General features: G+C 63.2%; 1 protein-coding gene across 1 annotated transcript in view; it reads left to right on the top strand.

Annotated features, from left to right (window-relative positions):
- Nucleotides 1-16,846, top strand: part of BSN (bassoon presynaptic cytomatrix protein) — a 38,915-nt gene that overhangs the window by 16,539 nt on the left and 5,530 nt on the right. Inside the window, exons 4-11 of the mRNA XM_069561120.1 lie at nt 1,003-1,470; nt 1,913-8,557; nt 10,703-12,794; nt 13,104-13,894; nt 14,022-14,121; nt 14,637-14,768; nt 15,025-15,079; nt 15,417-15,509. Coding sequence (XP_069417221.1) covers nt 1,003-1,470; nt 1,913-8,557; nt 10,703-12,794; nt 13,104-13,894; nt 14,022-14,121; nt 14,637-14,768; nt 15,025-15,065 — 10,269 coding nt within the window. The 3' untranslated portion in view covers nt 15,066-15,079; nt 15,417-15,509. The remainder of the gene's footprint in view (nt 1-1,002; nt 1,471-1,912; nt 8,558-10,702; nt 12,795-13,103; nt 13,895-14,021; nt 14,122-14,636; nt 14,769-15,024; nt 15,080-15,416; nt 15,510-16,846) is intronic.

The raw sequence follows: 16,846 nt of genomic DNA, 5'->3' as shown, positions 1-16,846 counted from the left end.
CAGACCCTTCCCTGTGCAGACGCTGGCACCTGGGGGGGTTCGACTTGGTTGCTGGGGTTCTGGAAACTTCACCATTGATGTCCATGTCATACTTGGAACAACCCCTTTGGGCTCTGGCTTCCAAGAAGACTGTGTACCAGCCCACGTGTCTGTCTTAGTCACGGCTGTGTCTCCAGCTCCTAGCACTGAGACTGACACAAGGAGAGTAGTCTTGAGAGTGAGAGGCTGAGGGTGGAGGAGGATCCCAGCCCGGCTCTGGAGGGAGCAGGGCCCCTGGCCTCAGAGCCAGCACACAGTCCCCATCAGAACAGCCCAGAGCCCGGGGAGCAGGAGGAGGCTTTTGCATGGGGGTCTTTACTGGTCTAAGACAAGGTGAGTTGGTTTGGACGGTGTGAGCAAAGGGGACTGCTCGGCCTCACCCCCAAACGCCAAGCAGGACTTCCCCTAGACCGCCTCCCCTGGCGCCGAGAGCCAGTCCCCTCCCAGCACAGCACTTACTTGGGAATGGAGAAGGATGGTGCCCAAGGCCTGCGAATTAGGAGGCTGGGGAGGGGCAGTGCTTCTGGGAGGTGCTCCCAGCCTGATGCCCTTCCTGAAAGGCCCTTCCTGGGGGACTCTGCTCCACTCCCAAAGCTATTCACACCCTGAGGGAGTCCCCAGCCCCCCCCCTTTCCTAGACTGTGTGCTGCTTTTGTAGCCTCCTTTCTCATACAGGTCCTCCTTTTCAGCCTAGTAAAAAGCTTCCTGTGGGGTAAGGAAGGGCTCCTTCCTTGGGGTTTGTCTTTTTAACTCTGTACACGAGCATCTAAAGGCTGGGGCCCTCTGTCATTTGGGACCAACAGACCCATCAGTCTTTTGCTTCTCATCAGTCCTTTTGCCTGTAGTGCTGTGCTTTGGGAGACTTTCTCCTCCTTGTGTTTATAGACATAGTCACGGAAGTCATCTTTAAGTACTTCAGTGTCTTTGTGATTTTCATCAAAACCCTCTCTCGTTTCCTTACAGAAAACCGAGTGGCTCTGTCTGAACTGCCAAACTAAGCGGCTTCTCGAGGGCAGCCTGGGAGAGCCGACGCCCCTGCCGCTGCCCACCTCACAGCAGCCCCCTGCGGGGGCCCCTCACCATACAGCTGGAACAGCCCCTCCAAAGCAGAAAGGGCCTCAGGGGCTGAGCCAGCCATCAGGCCCCCCGCCTGCCAAGGCCACCCCCCTGCCCACCAAGGCCAGTCCCCTGCCCACCAAGGCCAGTCCCCAGGCCAAGCCCGCCAGGGCTTCTGAACCCAGCAGAACCCCGAGCAGTGCCCAGGAAAAGAAGACAGGAGTCCCAGCTAAAGCCGAGCCTGTGCCGAAGCCCCCTCCAGAGACCACCCTGCCCCCCGGGACTCCTAAGGCAAAGGCTGGGGTGCGGAGGACCGAACCCACCACCCCCATCACCAAGGCTGTTCCAGAAGCCCCTAAGGGTGGGGAGACAGAGGTCAGTCATCATTCCCAGGGGTCCTGGCTTTCAGGCAGGGGAGTGTGGAGAAGGGTTTAGCTCCCCGCGGGACTGGGATGTGGACCTGGGATGGCTCTTTGGGCCAGAGAGGACAGCAGGACCGTCTTGATGAGGCATGGTGGGCCTGGAGCCTGTGAGTTCTAGGCTGATCCTGTGTTTGACACCTTTTTAGATGCTTTGTTGCGTCTTTGCTACCATTAGATCTAGTAACACTTCTCTTTGAGAACCTAAGGATGCTTGTGGTTTGACATGGAACCTGTGAGTTATGCAAGTCCAGAGCAATGGAGTAGGTGGTGGGCCCTGATTCCCCCAAGAGTGGAGGCACCCCCTCCCTAGGGCCCCGGGGGTTGACAGAGAGGCTGGGGCTCCCCCAGGAGCCATCTGCCATCGGCAGTCAGCATCTGCTTCTTGCCCACTGTAGGAGCCTGGGGGCAAGCCTTACTCTCAGGACCTGTCTCGGAGCCCACAGAGCCTCAGCGACACAGGCTATTCCTCCGACGGCATCTCCAGCTCGCAGAGCGAGATCACTGGTATTGTGCGGCAGGAGATGGAGCAGCTGGACAGCGCCGGGGTGACGGGGCCCCGCCCGCCCAGCCCCTCGGAGCTCCACAAGGTAGGGAGCAGCATGCGGCCTTCGCTGGAGGCCCAGGGCCCAGCGCCCAGTGGTGAGCGGAGCAGGCCGCCGAGTGGCAGTGCCGAGGAGCAGAAGCGGCGGCCCCGCTCTTTGTCCATCATGCCCGAGGCCTTCAACTCCGACGAGGAGCTGGAGGAGATCCTGGAGGAGGAAGAAGACTCCACGGAGTGGGGGCGCCGGGGGGAGCAGCAGGACGCAGCGGAGTCCTCTGACGACTTCGGGAGCCAGCTGAGGCATGACTACGTGGAGGACAGCAGCGAAGGCGGCCTGTCCCCGCTCCCGCCCCAGCCCCCGGCCCGGGCGGCAGACCTGACTGACGAGGAGTTCATGCGGCGGCAGATCCTGGAGATGAGCGCCGAGGAAGACAACCTGGAGGAGGACGAGGCCGCCCCTGCCGGACCTGGCCTGGCCAAACATGCCTCCCAAAAGGGCGGCCCCCGGCCCCGGCCCGAGTCCAGCCAAGAGCCGGGAGTGCTGCCCAAGAGGCGCCTGCCCCACAACGCCACCACGGGCTATGAGGAGCTGCTGTCTGAGGGAGGCCCCGTAGAGGACGTGGACGGCACTGCTGGGGCCCTACAGGGCGGGCTCCGCCGCTTCAAGACCATTGAGCTCAATAGCACAGGCAGCTACAGCCATGAGCTGGACATGGGCCCAGGCCCCGACCCCAGCCTGGACCGGGAGCCTGAGCTGGAGATGGAGAGCCTGACGGGCTCGCCTGAGGACCGCTCCCGCGGGGAGCACTCATCCACGCTGCCGGCCTCCACACCCAGCTACACGTCGGGCACCTCGCCCACTTCCCTGTCCTCGCTGGAGGAGGACAGCGACAGCAGCCCCAGCCGCCGGCAGCGGCTGGAGGAGGCCAAGCAGCAGCGCAAGGCCCGGCACCGCTCGCATGGGCCCCTGCTGCCCACCATCGAGGACTCTTCTGAGGAGGAGGAGCTGCGGGAGGAGGAGGAGCTGCTGCGGGAGCAGGAGAAGATGCGGGAGGTGGAGCAGCAGCGCATCCGCAGCACGGCCCGCAAGACCCGGCGGGACAAGGAGGAGCTGCGGGCCCAGCGGCGGCGCGAGCGCTCCAAGACCCCCCCCAGCAACCTATCGCCCATCGAGGACGCCTCGCCCACGGAGGAGCTGAGGCAGGCCGCCGAGATGGAGGAGCTCCATCGCTCCTCCTGCTCCGAGTACTCGCCCTCCCCTTCCCTCGACTCGGAGGCTGAGGCCCCGGAGGGGGCGCCCAGCCGGCTCTACAAGTCGGGCAGCGAGTACAACCTGCCCACCTTCATGGCCCTCTACTCTCCAACCGAGACCCCCTCGGGCAGCGCCACGACCCCCAGCTCCGGCCGGCCCCTCAAGAGCGCTGAGGAGGCCTACGAGGAGATGATGCGGAAGGCCGAGCTGCTCCAGCGGCAACAGGGCCAGGCGGCGGGGGGCCGCGGGTCCCACAGTGGCCCCCCTCAGCCCACAGCTCCCCGGGCCCAGGGTTCCTTTGAACACCAGGACAGCCCAGACCGTGACTACGGCAGGGTTGCTCAGCCGGCTGCAGAGGGCACGCCAGCCGGCCTGGGAGCAGCCGTGTACCAGGAGATCCTCCAGACGTCCCAGAGCATCGCCCGAATGCACCAGGCCTCCTCGCGGGACCTGGCCTTTGCTGAGGACAAGAAGAAGGAGAAGCAGTTTCTGGACGCCGAGAGTGCGTACATGGACCCGATGAAACAGAATGGTGGCCCGCTCACCCCTGGTACCAGTCCCACCCAGCTCGCTGCCCCCGTGTCTTTCGCCACTTCCAGCACCTCAGACAGCAGCGGGGGCCGAGTCATCCCTGATGTCCGTGTGACTCAGCATTTTGCAAAGGAGCCTCAGGACCCCGTCAAGCTGCACAGCACTCCTGCCTCCCCCAGCTCCACCTCCAAGGAAGTAGGCATAGGCTTTGCCCAGGGCCTCGGGGCCTCGGCCTCCATGGCTGTGACCCCTGGTCCAGCTGGCCTGCCACGAGGGTACATGGCTCCGACTTCCCCAGCAGCCTCGGAGCATAGCCCTTCACCCTCTTTCACTGGCCATGGCTATGAACAGAGCCCGGCCACTGCAAACTATGGGTCTCAAACTGAGGAGCTACCCCAGGCCCCCCGTGGCCCAGCTGTCAGTGGGCGGGCTGCCAGAGAGAAGCCCCTGGGCATGAGTGAGGGTGAGAGTGGCCCCCCACAGACCTCCCGGGGATATCCCTACTTTGTGAGCTCCAGCCCCCCTCTCTCTCCATCTTCTCCCTCAGAGAGTCCCACATTCTCCCCTGGCAAGCTGGGCCCAAGGGCCACCGCGGAGTTCTCTACACAGACGCCAAGCCCGACCCCTGCCTCAGACACGCCACGGAGCCCTGGTGCCCCTGCACCGACACCCACGGTGGCTCAGGGCACACAAACGCCACACCGACCCAGCACGCCTCGCCTGGTATGGCAGCAACCCTCTCAGGATGCCCCATTCATGGTTATCACCCTGGCATCAGATGCCTCCAGCCAGACCAAGATGGTCCATGCCAGTGCCTCCACTTCCCCAGTGTGCTCACCTGTTGACACACAGCCCACCACCCACAGCTACAGCCAGACAACACCTCCAAGTGGGTCTCAGCCCCCCGAGCCGCCTGGGCCCCCTGGCTTCCCACGGGCACCCAACGCTGGTGCAGATGGGCCCCTGGCAGTGTATGGCTGGGGCGCCCTGCCTGCCGAGAACATCTCCTTGTGCCGGATCTCCTCCGTCCCTGGAACGTCTAGGGTTGAGCCCGGCCCCAGGCCCCCAGGCAGTGCCGTGGTAGACCTTCGCACCGCCGTCAAGCCCACGCCCATCATCCTCACTGACCAGGGCATGGACCTGACCTCTCTGGCTGTGGAAGCGAGGAAGTACGGCCTGGCTCTGGATCCAATCCCAGGACGCCAGTCAACTGCTGTGCAGCCTCTGGTGATCAACCTCAATGCCCAGGAGCAGACACATGCCTTCCTCAGCACCGCCACCACCGTGAGCATCACCATGGCCTCCTCTGTGCTCATGGCTCAGCAGAAGCAGCCTGTGGTCTATGGAGACCCCTTCCAGAGCCGGCTTGACTTTGGCCAGGGTGCAGGGAGCCCAGTGTGCCTGGCCCAGGTCAAGCAGGTAGAGCAGGCCGTCCAGACCACACCATACCGTGGTGGGCCTCGGGGAAGACCCCGGGAGACTAAGTTTGCCAGGTATAACCTGTCCAACCAGGTAGCACCTCTGGCCAGAAGGGACGTTTTGATCACCCAAGTGGGCCCGGCCCAGAGTGTTGGCCTCAAGTCGGGCCCAGTGCCAGAGCCTGGTACCGAACCCCATCGGGCCGCCCCTACAGAGCTGCGGTCTCATGCCTTGCCGGGCGCCAGGAAGCCGCACACGGTGGTGGTGCAGGTGGGCGAAGGTGCAGCAGGCACCGTGAGCACACTGCTCCCAGAGGAGCCGGCAGGGGCCCTGGACCTCACGGGAATGAGGCCTGAGAGCCAGCTGGCGTGCTGTGACATGGTCTACAAGTTCCCCTTCGGCAGCAGCTGCACGGGCAGCTTCCGCGCCGCCCCAAGCGCACCTGAGAGGAGCGTGGCAGAAGTTGCCCCACCTGGCCAAAGCAGCGGCCCCTTCTATAGTCCCCGGGACCCGGAACCTCCTGAGCCCCCCACCTACCGGGCGCAGGTGATCGGGGGACCCGGCCCCCACGAAGAGCAGAGGCCCTACCCACAGGGCCTCCCTGGAAGGCTGTATTCCTCTATGTCCGACACCAATCTGGCTGAGGCTGGCCTCAACTACCACGCCCACAGGTTTGGGCAGCTCTTCCAGGGCCCAGGGCGAGACTCGGCCATGGACCTCAGCTCCCTGAAGCACTCCTACAGCCTGGGCTTTGCAGATGGCCGCTACCTTGGGCAGGGCTTGCAGTACGGTTCATTCACTGACCTGCGTCACCCCACAGACCTTTTGACTCACCCGCTTCCCATGCGGCGCTACAGCTCAGTGTCAAACATCTACTCGGACCACAGGTATGGCCCACAGGGAGATGCAGCTGGCTTCCAGGAGGCCAGCCTGGCCCAGTACAGCGCCACCACGGCGCGTGAGATAAGCCGTATGTGCGCGGCCCTCAACTCCATGGACCAGTACGGAGGGAGGCACAGCAGCGGTGGTGGGGGCCCCGACCTCATGCAGTATCAGCCCCAGCCCGGGTTCAGTGCCCCACAGGGCCTGGCTCCCCTGAGACCTGGCCTCCTTGGGAACCCCACCTTCCCAGAGGGTCAGGGGAGTCCTGGAAACCTGGCCCAGTACCGGCCTACAGCCGGCCAGGCCGCAGCAGTCAGACAGCTGCTGCCATCCACAGCCACCGTGCGGGCGGCCGATGGCATGATCTACTCGACCATCAATACTCCAATTGCTGCGACACTGCCCATCACCACGCAGCCTGCCTCAGTCCTGCGGCCCATGGTGCGTGGCGGCATGTACAGGCCTTACCCACCCGGTGGAGTCGCAGCTGTGCCGCTTGCCAGCCTGACGCGCATGCCTGTGATTGCCCCGCGCATACCTCTCGGGCCCACGGGGCTGTACCGATACCCTGTACCAAGCAGATTCCCCACCCCTGCCAGTGTTCCACCCACCGAGGGTCCTGTCTACCTGGGGAAGCCGGCTGCTGCCAAGGCCTCAGGGACTGGGGGCCCCCCCAGGCCAGAGCTGCCTGCTGGGGCTGCTCGGGAAGAACCCCTTTCCACAGCACCCCCTGCTGCTGCCAAGGAGACGGGAGCAGCCCCAGCCCTGGGGGCGGGCCAGAAGCCGCTGGGAGAGGCCACTCCTGGCGGTGGTGGCGGGGCCCTGGGCCGGCCGGGGCTCGAGAAGGAGGATGCCTTGCCGGAGGAGAGGCAGCGGAAGCAGCAGGAGCAGCTGCTGCAGCTGGAGCGAGAGCGGGTGGAGCTGGAAAAGCTGCGGCAGCTGCGGCTGCAGGAGGAGCTGGAGCGGGAGCGCGTGGAGCTGCAGCGGCACCGTGAGGAGGAGCAGCTGCTGGTGCAGCGGGAGCTGCAGGAGCTGCAGACCCTCAAGCATCATGTGCTGCAGCAGCAGCAGGAGGAGCGGCAGGCGCAGTTCGCCCTGCAGCGGGAGCAGCTGGCCCAACAGCGCCTGCAGCTGGAGCAGATCCAGCAGCTGCAGCAGCAGCTGCAGCAGCAGCTGGAGGAACAGAAGCAGCGGCAGAAGCCGCCCTTCCCCATGGCCTGTGAGGCACCTGGCAGAGGGCCTCCCCCAGCCGTCCCAGAGCTGGCCCAGAACGGCCAGTACTGGCCACCCCTGACCCATGCAGCCTTCATCGCCGTGCCCGAGGGGTCTGGGCAGCCGCGTGAGCCCATGCCGCATCGCGGTCTCCCCAGCTCCGCCTCGGACATGTCGCTGCAGACGGAGGAGCCGTGGGAGGGAGGCCGCAGTGGTGGCCTCAAGAAGCGGCACTCCATGCCACGCCTGCGGGACGTGTGTGAGCCGGAGTCGGCACCCGAGCCCTGTGGGGTCAGAAGAATCGCGGACAGCAGTGTGCAGACGGACGAGGAGGATGGAGAGGGCCGCTACCTTCTGACCCGACGGCGCCGGGCGCGGCGGAGCGCCGACTGCAGCGTGCAGACCGATGACGAGGATAGCGCCGAGTGGGAGCAGCCTGTGCGCCGCCGTCGGTCCCGTCTCTCCCGCCACTCAGACTCTGGCTCTGACAGCAAGCACGATGCCACGGCCTCCTCCTCTGCTGCTGCCCCCGCCATGAGGGCCACGAGCAGCGTGGGCATCCAGACCATCAGCGACTGTTCCGTGCAGACGGAGCCTGACCAGCTACCCCGAGTTTCTCCAGCCATCCACATCACGGCCGTCACCGACCCCAAGGTGGAGATCGTCAGGTACATATCGGCACCCGAGAAGACTGGGCGCGGCGAGAGCCTGGCCTGCCAGACGGAGCCGGAGGGGCAAGCCCAGGGCGTGGCCGGGCCGCAGCTCATGGGGCCGACCGCCATCAGTCCCTACCTGCCTGGCATCCAGATCGTCACCCCAGGGCCCCTGGGCAGATTCGAAAAAAAGAAGCCGGATCCCCTGGAGATCGGATACCAGGCCCACCTGCCCCCAGAGTCCCTCTCTCAGCTTGTGAGCCGCCAGCCTCCCAAGTCCCCCCAGGTCCTCTACTCACCAGTCTCCCCTCTGTCCCCACACCGGCTCCTGGACACCTCCTTTGCTTCCAGTGAGAGGCTGAACAAGGCTCACGTGAGTCCCCAGAAGCACTTCACAGCTGACAGCGCTTTCCGCCAGCAGACGCTGCCGCGCCCCATGAAGACCCTGCAGCGCTCCCTGTCCGACCCTAAGCCCCTCAGCCCCACCGCCGAGGAGTCTGCCAAAGAGAGGTTCCCCCTCTACCAGCACCAGGGGGGACTGGGTAGCCAGGTATGGGCACCGGGGCTGGGCCAGGGTGGGACAGGGGTCTCGGCCTAGCCTGGGGGCCCCCACAGGGAGGGGCGTCTCCTGGGGTGGGGGTGGAGTCACCTCCAGCTCCAGAGGCCCAGAGCTAGAAGTCGAGTCAGAGGCACATTGGGTGCATATCCGGTGGAGCCCACAGCCCAGCAAGGTGATCCTGGGCAAGACAAACTCACACTTGGGCCCCCAAGGCTATCCAGACCCTGCTGGAAACTTCAGCCCCTCCCTAGAGCTGCCTCTTCACGGCCCACAGCTGGCCTAGGCTCTGCCACTTCCTCCTTGTGGCCTCTCAGCTCTCCCATCCGGCCTGTGCCCCTCCAAGTATAAAACTTTCGTCTGGATTTTTCCTGGGAAAATGAGTAACATGGACCTGGCTGAGCTGCTCCCCACTCCCCAGCTCCAGCCTGGCTCCCCTTGCCCCACACAAAGCCCCAGCCCCGTGGACTACCCTTCAGGGCCCATCCCCATACCTCATCTTGTCCCGTGCCCACATTCAACCCTCAGTGAATCTGTTCACACACCTGTCTGCTCCCCTAGATAGCGGCTCCTTGTCTGTGACTTGAGTTGCCAGTGATGTCCTGGAACTGTGAGAGAAGGTGTGGCGTGTTGGGAAGATGGGGATGGCTAGGGCCTGACACCAGGGTCTTTGAATGCCAGGCCAGGAGGGGAGGACTTTTCTCAAAGGCCCTTGAAGCTTCTGGATGTTTCAGGCAGGTGAGACAGGATGAGATCAGTATCTTAGGAAGCCTCCTGGGCAGAATGTGGGCTGGTGGACTGAAGGAAGTGCCTGTACAGTGGTCCTGGGGAGAGCCTGCAGGAGCCAGAGGCGTTGTGAGGTGTACCTCTGGGTAGGATGCAGAGAGGGGAGAGGTGAGGCCTCGATGGGTGGGATTGTGGAGGAGAGCCCTGGGGTATGCAGCCCAGAGGGGAGGGGGTGCGATACGGAGTCAGCGCTGGCAGGGAGGGCAGGTCAGAGAGGCTGGGTCCTGCCTCCAAACAAGGGTTAGCACAGAGGTCCCGTGCACTGGGCGCACTCCCATGAGCACTCATAGCGTGCGATCAAAATGACAAGAGATGGACAACAGCGTGAGGAGTTCAAAGAGGGAAATTTGTTCCATTCGCTCAAAGGCCACCCTTCGTCCTGAGGTTTAGGGACACATTAGCATTTCTTTTAGGACACGTGTTGAAAGCAAGTTGAGAGTTGCTTGGCAAGATAAACCGTAAGAAGTCCAGTGTCAGTCCCCAGTGTATTTGGGGGATTTGGGTGGTCTGTAAAACCCAGAGCCCAGGGAGCTAGAGACAGTGGGAGGGCCAAGCTTCTGGCAGTGTGGACCTTGTGGCAACCCAGAATGAGCAGGTGAACAGGGCCCCAGGCAGCACACGTTAGGGCGCCCTCACCAGGAAGCCAAGGAGCCAGAGGTACGGCCGCAGAGGCCCTCGAGGGGTCTGGCAGCCTCAGAGCGCGGGGGCTGACAGGGATGTGGAGGAAGCTGGGGCCCGGCGGAGAGCATGGCCTGGCAGAGGGTGACATAGGGCTGCAGGAGGAGGAGACTGAACAGGCAGCTGAACTGCCTTTCACTTGAGAGAGGAGGAGGGCAGGAGGCAAAAAAGACTCAGAGCCTGCAGCCCCTGACCTTGTCAGCACGCACCCCTGGCCACGATCCTCTAGGGAACCTGGTGGGCCCAGGACCCTCTCCACTCCTGTCCATGGCCCTCTGCTGCCCTTGGCCCTTGCCAGCTGCTCAGACCCACACCCAGAGCCAAACCCGTACTCTCCTGCCCTCAGTACACTCAGTGGGAGGCAGAAGGTGATAAACCCACTGGAGATGAACAGGGGTTCTCAGAGCCGCTGGGGGCCAGGCTAGTACTGGGCATCAGCCAGAGGGGCCTCTTCTCCTTCCTCCCCTTCCACCGTCCTGAGCTCTGGGAAGGAAAAGGCCCATAAGACAATCACAGGCCCTCCTTCCAAGGCCATTGGGTGGGCAGGGCAGGCTTCGAGGCTGCCTGGAGAACCGGGGCGCTGACCCCAGCCAGGCCAGGGCTCTTCTACCCCATGCCCCAACAAGCCACCCACACCTTGGGTCTCAGTGCTGCCCGCCCTTCCCTCTGTCTCAGGTGTCGGCGCCGCCGCCCAACGGCCTGGTCCGCAAGGTGAAGCGGACACTGCCCAGCCCCCCTCCAGAGGAGGCTCACCTGCCCTTGGCTGGCCAGGCTGCTCCCCCGCAGCTGTATGCAGCCAGCCTGCTGCAGCGTGGGCTGGTGGGGCCCACCGCTGTCCCCACCACCAAGGCCAGCCTGCTCCGGGAGCTGGACCGGGACCTACGGCTGGTGGAGCATGAGTCCACCAAGCTGCGCAAGAAGCAGGCGGAGCTGGACGAGGAGGAGAAGGAGATCGACGCCAAGCTCAAGTACCTGGAACTGGGCATCACCCAGCGCAAAGAGTCTCTGGCCAAAGACCGGAGTGGCCGGGACTACCCACCTTTGCGTGGTCTCAGCGAGCATCGTGACTATCTGTCGGACAGTGAGCTCAACCAGCTGCGGCTCCAGGGCTGTGCCACCCCGGCTGGCCAGTACGCGGAGATCCCCGTCACTGCCGCTGCCGCCGCCCCTACTACTCCCTCTGGCTCCGCTGCTTTCCAGCCGCCCCGGTTCCCACCTCCAGCGCCGCTGTACCCTGCAGGCAGCGCTGGGCCAACTCAGAACGGATTTGCAGCCCACCAGGCACCCACCTACCCTGGTCCCAGCACATACCCAGCACCTGCTTTTCCTCCCGGTGCCAGTTACCCCTCTGAGCCTGGCCTGCCCAGCCAGCAAGCGTTTCGTCCCCCGGGCCATTATACAGCCCAGACGCCCCTGCCAACCACACAGACCACCCTTTTCCCAGCCCAGGCTGACAGCCGTGCCCCCCACCAGAAGCCACGCCAGACATCACTGGCCGACTTGGAGCAGAAAGTGTCCACTAACTACGAGGTGATCGCCAGCCCCGTCGTGGCCCTGTCTTCAGCCCCGTCGGAAACCAGCTACAGCGGCCCTGGCCCCACCGCCAGCAGCAGCTACGAACAGGGCAAGGCTCCCGAGCTGCCACGGGCCAGTGACCGCAGCGGTGTGAGCCTGAGCCCAGCCCCCATCTACTCCTCCGACTCACACTACACCAGCCTGGAGCAGACTGTCCCCCGGAACTACGTGATGATCGACGATATCAGTGAGCTGACCAAGGACAGCGCCTCCGCCGCCCCTGAGAGCCAGCGACTGGAGCCCCTGGGGCCGAGCAGCAGTGGGCGTCCAGCGAAAGAGCCAGGAGAACCAGGCATCCTCGAGGGGTCCGCACTGCCCTGCTGCTATACCAGAGGGGAGGAAGAGTCCGAGGAAGACTCTTACGAGCCCCATGGTAAGAGCGGCCACCACCGGGGTGTGGAGAGCAATGGCCGACCAGCCAGCACGCACTATTATAGCGACAGTGACTACAGACACGGCACTCGAGCGGACAAGTATAGTCCAGGCCCTGCGGGGCCCAAGCACCCCTCTAAGAGCCTGGCCCCAGCTGCCGTCCCCTCGAAGCGCAGCAAGCACCGGAAGCAGGGCATGGAGCAAAAGATCTCCAAGTTCTCACCTATTGAAGAGGCCAAGGACGTGGAGTCAGACCTGGCTTCCTACCCCTCCTCTGCAGTCAGCAGTAGCCTGGCTTCTCGGGGAAGGAAGTTCCAGGACGAAATCACCTATGGGCTCAAGAAGAACGTGTATGAGCAGCAGCGGTATTATGGGGTGTCCAGCCGGGACCCAGCGGAGGAGGATGACCGCGTGTATGGTGGGAGCAGCAGGTCCCGGGGGGCACCTGCATACAGTGGGGAGAAGCTGTCCAGCCATGACTTTGGGGGCCGGGCCAAGGGATACGAGCGGGAACGGGAGGCTGTGGAGCGACTTCAAAAAGCGGGCCCCAAGCCCTCATCTCTGAGCATGGCCCATGGCCGGACCCGGCCCCCCATGCGGAGCCAGGCCTCTGAAGAGGAGAGCCCCGTCAGCCCCTTGGGGCGGCCCCGCCCTGCTGGGGGCCCCCTTCCCCCCGGGGACGCCTGCCCACCATTCTGCTCCAGCCACTCCATGCCCGATGTCCAGGAGCACGTCAAGGAGGGACCGCGGTCCCACTCATATAAGCGTGATGAGGGCTACATCCTGGATGATTCCCACTGCGTAGTTTCCGACAGCGAAGGTAATGGCAGCTGGGGGTGATGTCTGCGGATGCTCAGCACCTGGGGGGCCTTGCCTACCCATGGGGTCCTGAGCCCTGAGGTGTCCCGGAGGGGCCGGGCCTGGTGCCTCACCTGGTGGGCCCTGCTGCTGGCTGCCCTTCCTCCTGCTCCGCCCGCGCCCTGGCCTCAGCGGTGGGGGGGGGCTGGGGGCCTGGCGTTAACGCTTGTGGCTGTGGGCCCACTCTCTGTTTTCCTTGCATGGCTTCAGCTGGGCCAGCCCCCTGCGGCCAGCCCGGGGGTTGACCGTGTTCTGTTTTTGGTCTCTGAAGCGTATCACCTGGGCCAGGAGGAGACAGACTGGTTTGATAAGCCCCGGGATGCCCGCTCTGACCGGTTCAGGCACCACGGGGGCCACGCAGTCTCCTCCTCCTCCCAGAAGCGAGGCCCTGCCAGGCACAGCTACCACGACTACGATGAGCCCCCCGAGGAGGGCCTGTGGCCACACGATGAGGGTGGCCCGGGCCGCCACGCCTCAGCCAAGGAGCACCGACACCACGGTGACCACGGGCGGCACTCGGGCCGCCACGCCGGCGAGGAGCCCAGCCGGCGGGCTGCCAAACCACACGTTCGGGACGTGGGTCGCCATGAGGCCCGGCCTCACCCGCAGCCCAGCCCTGCCCCAGCCGTGCAGAAGAAAGGTCAGCCTGGGTACCCCAGCTCCGCCGAATACTCACAGCCATCCCGTGCCCAGTCAGCATACCATCACTCTTCTGAGAGCAAGAAGGGCTCCCGACAGGCCCACCCTGGGCCCGTGGCACTGCAGCCAAAGCTAGAATCCCAACCGCAGCCGCAAGGCCGGCAGGCAGCCCCAGGGCCACAGCCGTCCCAGCCACCGCCGTCCAGGCAGATGCCGTCGGCAACAGCGTCGCGTCAGCCGCAGACACAGCCGCAGCCGCAGCAAGGTCTCGGGCTGCAGCCTCCACAGCAGGCCCCATCGCAGGCGCGGCTGCAGCAGCAGGGCCAGCCAGCTGCCCGGGGTCCGGCCTCTGCTGCCAGCCAGCCAGCAGGGAAGCCTCAGGCAGGCCCTCCGACAGCCACAGGCCCCCAGCCGTCAGGACCAGTAAGTAGGGCTCCGGCACATGGAGGCCCTGCAGGGTGGATGCTGGGACAGCAGCTTGGACAGGCCCTGGGTTCAAGGCTGGGCAGAGCGGATGGACAGTAGCTCACCTGTGTTCTGTGTTTTGCAGCCACGGGCAGAGCAGGCGAACAGCTCTAAAGGGACCGCCAAAGCGCCCCAGCAGGGGAGGCCTCCTCAGGCCCAGCCACCGCCAGGACCTGGCCCTGCAGGTGAGCCTGCCTTTGGGCACCCTTGGCTATGACCCAGAGTACCTGGGCTGCCCTCTTCCTACACTGACCGGGACCCTGAGCTTCCCCACACTGCGTGCTGTCACTGGTTCCTGAGAAATGCCCAGCAGCGCTGCTGGCCTCCCCAGCAGAAATGAGCCTGGGGTTAGAATTAGCCAATGGGTCACCAGCACGGGGGACTTAGGGCTCAGGCAGCTCCGAATGGAGAGCCTGGAAGGGGCTGGTGAGCACAGTGCCACGATCTAGCTCCTTATTTTCCTCCTCCCTCCTCCCTCTTCTCTGCCGTTCCCTTCCTTGCTCCTTATCGTCCTCAACTTCTTTCTTTTTTCTGCTTCTTCACACCCCTTTACTTCCTGTTCTTACCTTCCTCTCTTGATTTTTCCATCATCCTCCTCACCTTTCATTGCACAGGGCACCTCTGTTGCCATTACTTGCCTGCTCAGACTCTGAAGAGTCGGTCCAGGCATGGCTCATGATGGTGGCTCCTTTCCCCCTAGGTGTGAAGGCTGGAGCCAAGCCTGGAGGGACCCCAGGGGCTCCTGCCGGCCAGCCAGGTGCCGAAGGGGAGAGTGTGCTCTCCAAGATCCTCCCCGGTGGGGCTGCGGAGCAGGCCGGCAAGCTGACTGAAGGTAAGCAGTGCCTACAGCCGGGTCTGTGGTGGGCAGTGCTCACGGGCCCTACCGTGGCAGAGTTCGGGTCTGGGGAATGGTTCCAGGCTGGGCCACCTCGGCACGGGCCAGCCCGAGGGTGCGCCTGCTGCTGCCTAGTTATTCTTAAGGCAGTCCCTGCCCCTTGGGCCAAGCTTGGCTTTGCACCAAATGGCCTTGATTAGGAGGGTGCCTTGCCCACTTTCCTGACACCTCTCTCCTTTCTCCTGTGTCACAGCTGTGTCTGCTTTTGGTAAAAAATTCTCCTCCTTCTGGTGACCATGCCCTGCAGGGTGAGTATGAGCCTCCTGTACCCACCTTCCCCTGGGAAAGGCCTGAGGCACTGGACGTGGGGGAGGTCTTCTGGGAGGAGCATGGTCTTCAGCAGCGGGTGATGTGGTTAGAGCTGCAGTGAGTGTAGGAGGAGGAAGGGGAGGAGGGGGCCTGTGCACAGAGGGTCTATACAGTAGAGATCCCCAGCAAAGGGAAGCCAGGGCCAGCTTCCCTTTGTCCTTTTCCAGCACCCCCAGCCCATGACAGGGCTCTGAAAGCTACGTGTTGACATTAGGTTGTAGGGGGGGTTCCGCAGGGTGCAGCTCCTCCCAGCCCTCCCTTGTGTATACTTCACAGGCTCTTGAAGAAATGAAGGGAGATGATATCATTGCTGTGGAAAAATCTCTGGAGCCAGAGGCCTGGGCACAGCTCTGGACTCTGCGTATAACAGTGAGTATCAGGACCAGGCTGGGCTGGGCGGAGGAGGAGGTGAAGGGCCCAGGCCGCCGACCCAGCTTCTGCAAGTGTGAACTAGGAGGGACCTATGGGAGCTTCCTTCAGCTGGGACAGGCCCAGCAGCTACCTGGAGGCAGAAACAACTGAGCTAGCTGAGCTGACTCAGGTAGTAACCTCAGGAAAGGGCTGGGCAGAACCGACTGTGCCCCACAACTGGGGCTCCATACACTGGGCACTGATTCCAGAGCCCCGTCTCTGAGGCCTAGTGCTGGTCACTTTGCTCCAGATGTTCAGATGAAGCTGGAGTCCCCAAACCGTGTAGAGTTAGCAGTCTTCAGTGTGACATCAAAATAAAATTGACCTCACAGTTGCAAGAGGGACATGAAGAATGAGCGGAGAGGTGGATGGGAAAGGGACAGAGTCAGGGAGGACACCCAGACAGGAGTCTCAGCTCCAGATCAGGTCAGCCCAGGAAGAGAGCAGAAGGGCCTCAGGAGAGGGGCCCTGGCTCTTGCTGGGCTGTGGTGATCAAAGCAGGATCAGAAGCCTGGACCTAGAGCCTTCTCTGGCCCTGGCCTTGCCTCCGGGCAGGCAGGAGGAAGTGGTACCTCCTGCAGGATGGTGGGGAGGGTAGGCTGGCTGTCTGCATTGCTCTGTGCAAAACCAGGAACCACCTCCTCGCATTCTATAGCCTTGGGGTCCTCTTCCTACCCCTCCTTTGCCACTTCTGCTTCTAAGAGTACAGAGGTATGGGTGCTTCTCACAGTGGGCAGGCATGTGTGTGGCAGGGCCAGGCGCTCAACAATCAAATCACAAGGGAGCCCTGGGACCAGCGAGGCCTTTGCCCAGGCCTGGCCTGCTTGTAGGAAGGAGTGAGATCGAAAGGGTCACCTGTCTCTGGAGGACCAGTGGGGAGACTGGAAAGGTCCAGTTCCCATCCATTTATTCAGTAAGTGTTTGTCAGGTACAGGTAGGTGCTGGGCCCTGTTCTGAAGAGCGCTGAGGATCTAGCAGAGAACAGGACTGGGTCCCTGCCCTCTGAAGCTGGCAGCCTGTTAAGAGGGGCAGAGAAGAAATAAGTTCAAAAATAAATTAGATGAGAAGGTAATTTCTGGGATATCCTTGGAGGTCCAGTGGTTAAGACTCTGCACTTCCAATGCAGGGGGTGCGTGTTTGATCCCTGGTCAAGGAACTAAGATCCCACATGCCACAGAGCGTGGCCAAAAATATTAAATAAAATGAAATTGAGTCCTTAAGTAAAAAGAAAATATTTTAAAAAATGAGAAGCATATGAATCTATAAAAAAAAGTCTTTAAAAAAAATGAAAGGAA

The sequence above is a fragment of the Ovis canadensis genome, chromosome 19, assembly GCF_042477335.2.
Source record: "Ovis canadensis isolate MfBH-ARS-UI-01 breed Bighorn chromosome 19, ARS-UI_OviCan_v2, whole genome shotgun sequence".
Classification (NCBI taxonomy): Eukaryota; Metazoa; Chordata; class Mammalia; order Artiodactyla; family Bovidae; genus Ovis; species Ovis canadensis.
This window is presented reverse-complemented; position numbering and strand designations above follow the sequence as displayed.